At 40.2% G+C, this 12811-nt stretch overlaps 1 protein-coding gene across 1 annotated transcript; it reads right to left on the bottom strand.

Annotated features, from left to right (window-relative positions):
- Positions 1-4685: 4685 nt before the first annotated feature.
- On the bottom strand, positions 4686-12749 carry LOC129348336 (uncharacterized). Its single transcript, XM_055008689.1, has 5 exons — positions 12315-12749; positions 11691-12170; positions 11202-11298; positions 10956-11074; positions 4686-5108 (listed from the first exon to the last, which is right to left on the bottom strand). The coding sequence occupies exons 1-3, from the start codon at positions 12447-12449 to the stop codon at positions 11278-11280; spliced, it is 636 nt and encodes a 211-aa protein (XP_054864664.1). The 5' UTR covers positions 12450-12749; the 3' UTR covers positions 4686-5108; positions 10956-11074; positions 11202-11277.
- Between the last annotated feature and the right edge of the window lie 62 nt (positions 12750-12811).

Raw genomic sequence — 12811 nt, 5'->3', positions numbered from 1 at the left:
TGGAGCCTATCCCAGCTGACTCAGGTGAAGGCAGGGGACACCCTAGACAGGTCACCAGTCTGTCACAGGGCTACATACAAAGACAAACAAGCACTCTCACATTCACACCTACGGGCAATTTAGAATAATCAATTAACCTCAGCATATTTTTGGACTGTGGGAGGAAGCCGGAGTACCCGGAGAAAACCCACGCATGCACAGGGAGAACATGCAAACTCCATGCAGAAAGATCCCGGGAAAGCCGGGACGCGAACCAGGGATCTTCTAGCTGCAAGGCAAAAGTGCTAACCACTACACCACTGTTCAGCCCTCCCATAGCATTATATACAGATGATTTTATTCTTTAAACAAAAAAAAACATGTAGAAGACTATATACAGAGGATGAGGTTTCAGGTATAGATAGATCGACAGATGAATCCTTACTGTGAAAATATTTAAAGACATTGAACATTGTGCAATATAAGGTCAGTCAGCAGCCTCAGTTCATGCACCAACACAACTTTTATGCATTTTTAAAAAATAAAAAATTACATGTTTCTAAATTTTCTCCATTTACAAGGCAGGGAGATAACCGAAACTTCTTCCTTAATAGTTCCTGTTTAGTTTGTATGCTGTGGTGTCAGGATTACTACACGTGGAAATGAATATCAAATTAAAATCATTTCCATATCTTGACAAGTTGTTGCGATCACAAAGTAAAATACTACATCACTGAGTTCCAGATATCTGCAACTGAATATTTTGTGCCTTTCTAGACACTCTGTGATCTGTAATTTGTGTATAAATGATAAACTGAGGCATAATGATGTTGAAATTGCACTTATTTTCATTTAAAAACTTCAAGTAAAAGACAGTTTGTTAAACGTGAACACTTTCAGAATGTATTTTTTTGCACTAAAACACAGGGAAATATTATAGGTTATTATTTTACTGGTCACTTGAGATCAAACTGTGCTGAATGTAGCTCCTGAACTAAAATGAGTTTGACAGCTCTGCTCTACAGAATAAAGATATGTGTCAATAACAGATTCTATTGGCTGTAAATATTGATTTAACCCTAAACCAGAGACTGACACTTTGTGCCTCTTGTCTTTATGAGATTTGCAGTAAGCCTAATTATCGGAGTGAAGGATGTTTCATGTATTTGTTATTTATTCGCTCCTAAAATCCTTCAACACCATCAAGCATCTGAAAGAATTAAACTGTTTTAAACACCATTAGAATATCAGATTTAATGTGAGATGACTGAATCCTGTTTTCTACTGTAAAATACTGGGAAAGAAGAGGACATTTTTGATGTTTAGTGCTTAGTTAGAAAGGAATACCATATGATAGGACTTTCTCCAAAAACATATCATGATGTTCCAGCCACTAACTAAACACACAACACTGTTAACTTCACTAACACAGAAAAACTTTATTGAACTGACTCACCTCCTCCATGAAGTCAGGGTATCAGCTGTGGAGACAAAAGACAAGCAAAATTAGCAGAGAATAATTACTTTTCACAGAGAATATTCACTTCAATTTGAACAGAAACTACCAAGATTCAGAGCCATTGAGTGGCTATAATATATTAAAACTGCCGTAAGGTGAACAGCAAACATCTGTGTTAATCCACTTTTCTTTTATTTTAGTCCATTAGTCCATTAAATGAACTTGGACTTAGTGCTAAATTCACACAAATAGAGCTTCTTCTTTCCTTATTAATGTGCACCATTTATGAACGACGTCACACAAGATGAGTAAAGTTGAAGTGTTGTCGCTGATTGTGATGCTTCTTCAAATATTTCTAGGAAATTAGAAATCCTTTCTAAAAAGAAATATTTCACCTATTTGTTGAAGGTGAAAACATCCAAAGTGATGACTAAAAAGCTCACCAAGAGAAGCTTCTGTGCGGAGCCCACACGCATTGAAAGATATGAGCTGCAGCATAAGGAGTGGACAGAGAACGGGGATGAGTTTACTGGCCACGTCACAACCGTTTTTTACTCTTTGCTTTCTTAACCGTCTTCGGCTGCCTAGATTCATTTAGCCGTTTTCTTAACTGGGTTACCTCCAAGAGCTCCATTTCCGAGTCAGAGGATGACAGCCTCATGACCGGGTTCCCCCCAGCGGAATTTGAGACTGTGACTCAGGGACAGTGTCATCAGGCATTTCTTCCGTCTCATCCACTCCATCCAGAGCACACTGTGGCTCCTCACAGACCAGTTTCTCCACCGCCTCCTCCCGGTTCCGGCTCTCCGGCTGAGCCTCCTTCGCCCGTGTAGGACCAGGAACCTCCACGCCTCCGGAGCCCCTCGCATCGGTGAGTGTCATACCCAGTTGCTCTCGTTCTTGGCTGTTCAGTCCCTCTTCCTCCTGGTCACTCACACACATTCCTCCATCCTCCGACTCAGAAACGGAGTTCTCTCTAACATCATTCTCACTTTTGTTGCATATATGAAGCCGGGTTAAATCAGACACCAATACTTCAAATTTAATTTTTGTGGGGGTTCTTTGTTTCCCAATTTATTTACAAGTAATAGAATTTCTAAAATGAGATGTATTCCCCAAAACTTAGGGCACAATACATTAGCAACTATATAAGCAACAGTACTAGAAACAGTATCCGAACCAGAAACATACAAGAAACATACGGCTGTGGCCCCTAGCACAAACAAAAAAACACAGTTACCACAGTGCTCTGTATAAGCCTTGGTGCTAAGCACAGAATGCAGTAACAAACAGTAGTTACAAATATTTCATCTTTAACAACACAAAAATACAATGCATATAATAACACACTCATATCTCATGGAACTAGGAGCATAAAATCATATACTGGAAATCCCATACCAAGCACACGGACGACTAGCATCAGCGGCACATGTACAGTGCTTCCATCCTTCAACCATCGGCACTCCTAAGCACAACACACAGACATAAAGTGGATCTCCAGTGTCAATAACAAACAATCCACCATTCCGTCATCATAGTTCACATTTCAGCCTTTCATATCGCAGTATGATTTACATTTTTCTTACGGTCCTGATCCCCGACCGTCTCTGCGATCACAACTTCCGGTATTCTGCCCTCTGACCTCCAAACTACCGGAGGTACAACAATGACCATACGCCCCCTGCTGTCCAAAATGAGAACCAGCAGAAGAGCCACAAACAGGCATTTCAGTGGTTTTTTCAGTTTGTTTTATTGCCTCTGTTTACCACCTGGTTACATATACAATTTGCAAGTTGATTAGGACACAGCTCGCATCGCCTCACCCTCGTTCTCATGTCACACTCCTTAGCGTAATGACCCTGCTCCCCACACACATGACATTTAAAATCAGGACACTCTCTGAGGATGTGGCCCGGCTGAATACACAATCTACACACCTTTACCTGTCTATCATGTATCACACGTACATATTCTGGTCCTGTTACGGTCATAAATTTAGCTGAATATGGTAGAGACTGAACATAATCAGTGAATTTAACTTTAGAAAACCTCGTCCCATCTGCTATGCTATGTTTACAACTCTTTTTAATTGTTTATTTGTATTTTTAGTGTTTAATTTTGGAATTGAATGTTTTGTATTTTTTATGTTTATATCTAATTAAATATTTTGTCTTTAATGTTTTATATTCATTTTGAATTATTTAATTGTATTTTTTAATGTTTAGTTTTCTTTTTAAAAACGTAATTGTATTAAATGATTTGTTTTATTGTATTTCATTTCCCTGTTAAAAGAGTGTTTTCCTTACCACCGTCACCTTGGGACTTGCTCTGGGGTTCAGGCATATGGGTTCTGTAAAGTGTCTTGAGACAATTTGACTGTAATTGGCGCTATATAAATAAAATTTAGTTGAATTGCTTTTAAAATTTTTCATCTTTTTTTTGTTCCTGTCAAGGTTTTTACCCCAACCTTAAAAATGAAACAAATCCTCAAATCACAATGCAAATACTTGTGTTGTGTGTGTAGCACTTACAATGGAAATATGCTGCCATTAGGTGGCTTAAGGGCTAGACTATGGAAAAGGTTCAGCTCTGGGAACTGTGTGAAAATTAATGAACACAAGACACAGAAATTAGGTTCCCGGTAATGTATTAAAATAATCAACAGAAAACACTCACTGCATGAAAAGCCAGATTATCGACCCTGTGAATCACTGAAAACCTACTAAGTTCCCCACAGTTATTGGTTGTTCTCAGGCTATGAAGTTCATAGCCTGAGAAGCCTAGCCTAGCTGGCGGGTGAGGAGAAATACCTTGAATGAATCATGTCTGTGGAGTTGGGGGGTGTGTGTGTGGGGCAAGGGGGGGAGTGAGACTTCACACCTGGGGCATGGCAGAGGTGTGAAAACTAATTAGCATCTAGCCTGCCTGTCTAGCATGACTCAGGACTACGATTGGATGAAACAAGACATGACAGCAGAAAAAAAACTGTGTCATGATTGGTTGAAAGATCTGTTGCTACTGGTCAAATCCCCGCCCCCCGCCAGCCCCCCCACCCCCACCTCCTCACCCCCAGTCACACACAATAATAACGCTTATTATTATTAATATTTTAATAAGACATTAATAAATATGGGCCATATAGTGTATAATTACCTGCATACTTGTTATTGTTAACCAATGGGCTATCCTACAATCAATGACATTAATTTATTGCAAGGGAAAAAATATGACATGTTGAGACATGTTGAAAAACAAGAGCTTTATTGAACAGTCCTGAGTTCCAGAAATCCGAAATCAAAATTAAAATAAACTGTCTTTAAAAACAAAAAATTTACAAAAAATTTTGACCAAGTTCATCTCTCACTCCAGGCTGGTCTCAAGCATCAGCTCTGGCTTAAAATGTTTTCTGGCTGCTGCCGTGTTGTACTTCAGTGGCTTCAGTCTATCAGACGGCTGTCCATTGTGAAAACACCTGTGATGTAGAGCTGTGTACTTTACATCAGCCTGTAGGGCTGCACACAGGTTGGCAAGCTCCTGGCTGTGGAAGGATGGAGGCCACACTATCCATCCACGCACCCCGTCAACGCTGCCGTCCTCCTCATCTGACATCATGTCAGCTGTGATGCTCTTCCAGAAGTCCTCTTCATCGGGAGCAAGGACTGTCTTCCTGGCATCCAGCAGATGTGAACACAATCAGTACAGGAAATCAATACATTTTTTTTTTTTTTTTTTTTAAACAATATCTTTATTGGGTTTTATATTATGAAAAACTTAACAATACACTCAACATAAAACAAAAAAAGAGCAACATGATCCCCCCAAATAAATAAAAAATAAATAAAAAAGTGAAAGAATGAAAGAGAAAAAATAAATAAATAAATAAGTAAATAAATATAAATACACAGCATACAGCTCAACAATTCAGCACCACTGTCAAAATTAATTGGCCTCATAACATCTGAGAAACTCAGTTAAAGGTGACCATATTTTCCCAAAGTCCCCTCCTCTTCCTCTGACAATATAAGTAAGTCGTTCTAGTACAATACAAGATGCCATCTCTCTCACCCACATAGGTATTGAGGGTACGTCCATTTTCTTCCAGTATAAAGATATCAGCCTCCTGGCCTGCAGGAGTCCAAAATCAATGAGTGTTAACTGACTTGAAGTGAAAATACAGTTCTCTGGAAATATACCCAACACACACGTCCTTGCGTGAAGAGGCACCCTCACACCAACAATCTTAGACAAAGTTCGTATGACTGATTTCCAGAACGTCTGTAATTTTGAACAGCCCCAAACACAATGAAACAGAGTACCCTTTTCTTCTAAGCATTTGCTGCACGTGTCTGGGATATTGGGCGACCAACGATTCAGTTTGATCGGAGTTATGTAAGTTCTCATCAACCATTTATATTGGAGTTTCATCCTTGTGTTAATTGATTGAGTTTGGGCTTTTAAACATGCACTTTCCCAATCTACTTCATGTATATCCTCTTGAAGATCAGATCTCCATGCTTCCAGCTCGTCAGTGGTGGTTTCCTTATCATGTGCCAATAGAGCTGCATAAAATAAAGAAGTTTGACCTTTCTCCTCTAAGTTTTGGAGTGTAAGGTTCTCCAGATGTGATAGCGGAGGTTCAGATATAATGTGTTTGTATTTTGACATGATGAAATGTTTTACTTGTAAATATTTAAAAAAATGTTTCTTTGGAATGTCATATGTTTGACATAGTTGGTCAAATGTGAGGAGACCACCATCCCTATAAAGGTCTGCCACCTTCTGTACACCTTTATGTGCCCAAGTTTTGAAACCTCCATCTGCTCTTCCTGCCATGAAGCACTCATTGCCCCATATAGGGGAAAGACGTGAAATAGGAGGGAGATCGCCAACATGTTGATGTGCCCTATACCAAACGTCTATGGTATTTTTAAGAAAAGGGTTGTTTGTTATTTTCTTTAAGCGTTTGGGATTTGCAGAGTAAAGATACAGTTTTAATGCAAGGTTTGGTTCTGATGTTTGTTCAATATTTACCCAGGCTGGGGGTATCTCAGTTGAAAAGTAAAACATGGCTGAGCGTAACTGTGCAGACCAGTAATACCATTTCAGATTTGGCAGTTTTAGCCCTCCTCTTTCGTATGGCAGGTACAGCAAGCGTAGTCTCAGCCTGGACTTTTCATTATTCCAGATGAATGCATTAAAAATACTGTTTACTTCATCAAAGAATAATTTTGGGGGTGGTAGAGGGAGTGATTGAAAGAGGTATAAGAACCTTGGTAGCACGTTCATCTTAATCATGTTTATTCGGCCAATTATTGATATGGGCATTGTCATCCATCTATCCAGAGTTGCCTTCACTTCTCTAATCAAAGGGTCGTAATTTGTTGCAACGGTGGTTTTAACATCAGGGGTAATTTTAATTCCAAGATACACAAATCCCTCGTATGCATTAATAAACGGGGTTTGTATGATTGATTTTAGCCTTTCGTCCTCATTTAAAAATAGTATGGTAGATTTTGAGTCATTTACAGTATATCCAGAGAACTGTCCAAATAGTTCAATTTGTTGCATTAGGTTTGGTATGCTGGTAGACAGCTTTGTTAAGAAAACTATCAAACCATCAGCATATAGAGCCAATCTGTGTTGTTGTTCTCCTATACGGATACCAGACAAGTCTGTATGTGTTCGTATTGCCATAGCCAAAGGTTCTATAGCCAGTATGAATAACATTGGTGATAGTGGGCATCCCTGGCGTGTGGAGCGTTCTAATGTAATTGGTTTTGAAACTATATTATTTGTTAAAATACTGGCAGTGGGTCCTGTATACAAGATCTGAATCCATTTAAGAAAGTTAGTTCCAAATCCGAATCTTGGCAGAACATTAAATAAATATGGCCATTCTATCCTATCGAAAGCCTGACGGGCATCCAGCGATAATAAGGCTGTATCTTTTGCATCAAATTTCTCATAAATTATATTGAAAACTCTCCTAATATTGTGGAATCCTTGACGTTTTGGTACAAAGCCATTTTGATCATTATGAACCAATTGTGAGATGTAGGGGTCTAATCTTTTTGCTAGAACTTTACAAAGTATTTTAGTATCAACTCCCATTAGACTTATTGGTCTAAATGATGAGCGTTCTGCAGGTGGCTTACCAGGTTTTAGATCAGTGTGATCATTGCTTGTCTCAGAGTGGGTGGGAGAGTTCATTTTGATAAGCTTCTTTATACACTTTTAAAAAGTGGGATTAGTTAATTTTTCTTGAAAAGCTTTATAAAATTCACTCGTAAATCCATCCGGCCCAGGGGCCTTACCACTGTTAATATTTTTGATGGCCTGTGATATTTCTTCAGTTGTTAAATCTCTGTCTAATTCCTTTTTTGAATCTTCTGCTAGGGTCGGGAATTGAAGTTGGTCTAAGAATGTTTCTTGTTCCACTGAAACTTGAGGGCATTCTGACTTATATAGGGTTTGATAAAACTCTCTAAAGGCTGTCATTGATTTCAGAATGGGTCTACTGTTAAGTTCCCTACAGAGTTGATTAATACTGTAATCGCTCTGTCACTAATGCATTTTCTATTCCTCCATGCCAGGAGCTTGCCCAGCTTTTTCTCCCTGATCATAGTAAAGATTGCTTTAGCCACAACAGATTTGCTCCGCGGCCGCGTCGGAGGATAATTTATTATACTCAGTTCTTAAACGTAACAGTTCACTCTTGTTTTAACTGGTCATCGCCAGTGGTTAGGTCTAGTTCCAGAAGTTTGAATCTGTTTTTCCAGAATTTCAATCTGTTTCTTTGTTTTTTTAGCCTTCGTGCTCGTGAAACTGAGAATTTCCCCTCTAATGTATGCTTTAGAAACCCCCTCCCATCTCACCGAGGCACTAGTTTGGTCTGTATTTAATCAAAGTAATTATCTATTTTTTCTCCTACGAAATTTAACAAAACTCAGGATTCTGTACGCATCTTGCTTGAAATCGCCATTAATGGGATTATTAGTAAAATTTCTCTATGTGGACATTTAATGAGATTGCTGCATGATCACTGATCACTATGCTATCATACTGGCATTTTTTTAATCCTTGATAAAAGTCCTCTTGAAACCAAAAAATAATCTATACGAGATTGTGATTTATGTATACTGGATTGACAGGAGAATTCTATTTTGTTCTGGATTCTGCTCCCTCCACACTTCCACCAGATTAATATCTGATATATATTGATTTATTACTTGTCTAGTTTGTGTTTTATAAATGTCTGAGCCTGTTGAATGATCTATAGTTGGGTTTAAAGTGCAGTTAAAATCTCCTCCAATTATGTAAGATCCTTGTAAAGTAGATATTGTAAGAAAGAGATCTTCAAAAAATTTAGGGTTATTTTCATTTGGTCCATATATGCTCACTAGATTCACTGCAAATGAGAGAATATTGCCCTGAGCGATTACATATCTACCAGCAGGATCTTGAATTGTTTTAATCATTTGAAACGGTACAGTTCTGTGGATAAGGATAAGTACCCCTCTGGCATAGTTATTATATGATGCATGTACAACTTGACCAGGCCATCTGTTCTTTACAAGTTTAACATCAGACATTGTCAGATGTGTTTCTTGAAGAAAAATTATTTTGGATTTAAGCTGTTTGATCCTGTTTATAACTTGCTTCAATTTAATCAATCTCCTGAGTCCCCTGACATTCCAACTTGTAATTTTTATATCAGACATGTTCTGGATATTTACTTGTTCCATAAGTGGTAGCTTTGTTCTGTGATGTAAATGTACTAAGACCCATTGCTGATGCTGTATTAACATAAAATACATAGAAATTCTTAAAAACCAACAAACAAAAATAAACCTGTAATTGGCCCATAAGACTCCAAATCCCCACCCTTACTCAGAACAGTAAACAGGGGCTTATACTAATCCACTCTACAGGGGAGTAGTTGAACTATAAGAACCTGACCTCAAAAGCCACAGTGGTATCCGTCAACCACGCAATACCATATTTTAAACTCTATGAACCCAAACAAACAGTAGACAGGTTAGATAAGCCAGTAAGCTATTTGGCAACAGTGTCTCTTAATAGTGTCCATTCTGGCGCACAAAATGTCTTGGAAAAAATAACACTTTCACAAAAATGAATAACATTATGCAAAAACAGAGAAGAGGAAGAAGAACTTAAATGATTATAATGGCTTCATGAAAGCATTATAGAGGAATGCCTTTTACAAATTAAATTACATAGCTGCTCGGAATTAGTAAGATAAATGTATAACTGAAAAAGTCTCAAGTTATTGGCTCATCTTATATCCACACATTTACGGAGTGTTTAATGGTTAAAGCCAGCTTGTTGTGTGGTCCAGAAAGTGAACAGCTCACCGCATTCCGTTAGTTATCTCCGGTGTGCTTGCGATGGAACTCCTCTGCTTCCTTTGGAGATGATAACAGCTGAATTTTCCCATTGTGGAGGATCCTCATCTTGCATGGGTTGTACTGGAACCCGCGGAACATTCCTTTTTCGGCGAACACTTTTTTGACAGTGTTGAATTCGGATCTCTGTCGAACGGACTCAGCTGATAAGTCCTGGACAAAAAAGAGCTTGTTTCCATCGTGTGTAATGTTGTGCTGCTTTGTGGAGCGAAACACGAACTCCCGATCTTGAAAGTTCAGAAAACGGATAATGACTGCTCTATCCATATTCGGTTTCGGCGAGGCGAGGGTACGATGGGCCCGCTCTATCGTGAAGGACCTGTCGGTCTCCAGCCATCGTGGTAGCATCTCCCGTATAAACTCCATCAGCGGCCGCTTACCCTCAGTGCCCTCCCGGAGGCCAAACAGACGTAGATTTTTTCTTCGGCTCCGGTTCTCCAGGTCGTCGGTCTTGGTCTCCAGGTAGGCGATTCGTTTCATGGCTCTGTTGAGATCCGCTGTTTTCTTTTCTAGGTGTTCCTCTGTTGACATGATTCTGTGCTCAGCTTCCTCCAATCGTGTAGCATTGGCGGCGACATTTTGCTTCACTTCTGTCATGTTGTTCTCCAAAGCGGTTACTGATTTAGTCATTTCACCCATGAGGCTACTTATATTGTCCAGTTTAGTTCCAAATCCACCGATCTCGGAGCGGAGTGACTGAAGTTCAGCTAGTACCGCCGTGAGGTCGGTTGTGTTGCTAGGGCTAGCGGCCCTCTCCCCATGCGAGTCCGGCGGTGGACTATCAGCTTTACCTGGCTTTTGGGAACCGCGCTTTCGGGTGAAAATGTCACAATCCTTAGTTATAGTCGTCTTGGACATTTTCTCAATTCAGTTGGCTTGTCTAATGTAGGGTTATTACAAGTTTTTAATGCGGGTTACACGGAGCCTCCACTTTATGCTGCCTTCCGGGTCCGCGGCTCCATAGCGCCCCGGAAATCAATACATTTAATAATTTAACAGAAAAATAATGTCATAGTGACCAGCAATACTATTCTAACCACATTTTGTATAAAACACACAATGTAATGAATCAAACTAATATCTCTTACCCTCTTTCTTCTGTGGTGACTCGGGGCAGAAGACTTCATGGCCTCCGCCTGATCCGCCATGTTGGGTTGACTGTAGCGGTAGTTCCTCCGTAGAGTTTCAAAATGCTTTTTACAATCAGCTGGAAAACAGTTAAATGAAGCCGTTATTAGCTTTATTATTATTTCCTGCTATTTTCAGCTATTGTTAGCTTTTGTTTCTGTTGATGAAATCGAAAAATTTAGAACAATTTTAAACAGGATACTTACGTAGAAGGACGTCTGTCTCCACATCCTCCACATCTGGACTTCAGCCAAAGTTTTAACTAAATATGTCCTGACTGTCTCATTGTGAGGTGAGCCCAGTCTGTGAAAATAAATCAGAACATTCATTTACTACTCACAGCAGAATAACTGCAGAGTCAACTGTAAAGTCGTTTAAAACAGTTTTAAATTAGCAGACAATTTGAATGGATGCATGAATTGTTTACAATCTACAGTACAACAATTTGTGTGCATTCAGCTGACAAAGAATTATTATACATGCTTACAGTAAACATTTTTCTCACAAAAAAGAAACGAAAAAGAAAAAAGAATAAACAGTCTCACCCTTGTTCCTAAAAGTACAAAAAGGCAAAAATAAAGTCACGTTTGTTAACAAAGATGGAGGACTACATGCTATCACTGCTTAACGTTACCAATTCAGAGCACTGTGCTAAAACTCGCTAAAAATATCCCACAAATGGAATATATTCTTACCGCAATTTTAGGACTGTGCTCTCCTCTTTTCCGCTGAATTTCCTCGCCGCTGGAGAAAGTGTTTAATTTTGCTTCCATGGCGGCTATCCTCTCCTCCAGCTTCTCCTCCAGCGGTCCTCTCTGGCCAGACAGCCGGCTGATAACGCTCAATAGTTTCTTCTCAGTGTCTGTCGCGGGTCTGACTGGAACCAGTCGGTCATGTTCAGGCTGTTCTATGCGAGGAGTTTGTGGTGAGTCGGACTGGTGATACCGGGCCGCCATTGTAGAAACTCCCTCTTTTCGACCGGGGTGGAGCCCGTTCGGAGTTGGAGCCGGCGCCCGACTTGGCGCCGGTTTTTTGTGTTTCGACCACCGGAGCTGCGGCTCCGGGCTCCAAACTCTGGGGCCGTTTCGGGCACCAACTCGTTGCTGGGCCAGAGGTGGCCAGAGTTGAGAGCCGAGCACGTCACGGGCAGAGGGCGGGGTGACATCTAAAAACATCTAAAAAGATAAACATGGATATGGTCATCAACTTATTGCGCGTGTTTAACCGCTAAGTAGTCAATGCAAGCGTAGTCGAAGCTAAGTAGCTAAGCTAACGCTAGCACGTTTACTGTTAAGTATCCAAACGTCTTTGATAATTACCTTTCTTCTCAAACGTGATCGCTGGGCATTGGAACGGCGACGCCGATGGGTAACCCCTAACAGAAGGTTTTGCTGTTCAGCGATGGCGAGACACACTAGCAAAGCCATGAACACCACTCCAATGAAGTCCTCCATTGTTGTTGTGTGGGTTTCCGTACAGCGTGAACGCTGTTGAACGGCTACGTACGCAGTGACGTACACACGTTTTGTGGTGGCGCAATGACGCAGCTCCAATTTTGCTCCTTCTGAATGGAAACACAAACCCGTTCTGGGGCGGCACGAGATTTGAACCAAAAAAGCACTGGCTCTCAACTTTGAACCAACCTAGCACCTGGTGTTCTTTGGTCGAAAGCAAGACGACTTCTTTGTCTGTTCGTGTATCGCGCGGTTCTTGCGAGACGACGCGTGTGATTGGACGAGCAACTCTAACGTGATGACGTCAGTGACGCAGCATTCCTTAAAGTAACATGCCGACTTCTCCAGGTCAACAGATTTTC

This window comes from Amphiprion ocellaris, chromosome 24, assembly GCF_022539595.1.
Source record: "Amphiprion ocellaris isolate individual 3 ecotype Okinawa chromosome 24, ASM2253959v1, whole genome shotgun sequence".
NCBI lineage: Eukaryota > Metazoa > Chordata > Actinopteri > Pomacentridae > Amphiprion > Amphiprion ocellaris.
The sequence above is the reverse complement of the archived record's forward strand: the minus strand, read 5'-3'. Positions and strand labels throughout refer to the sequence as shown.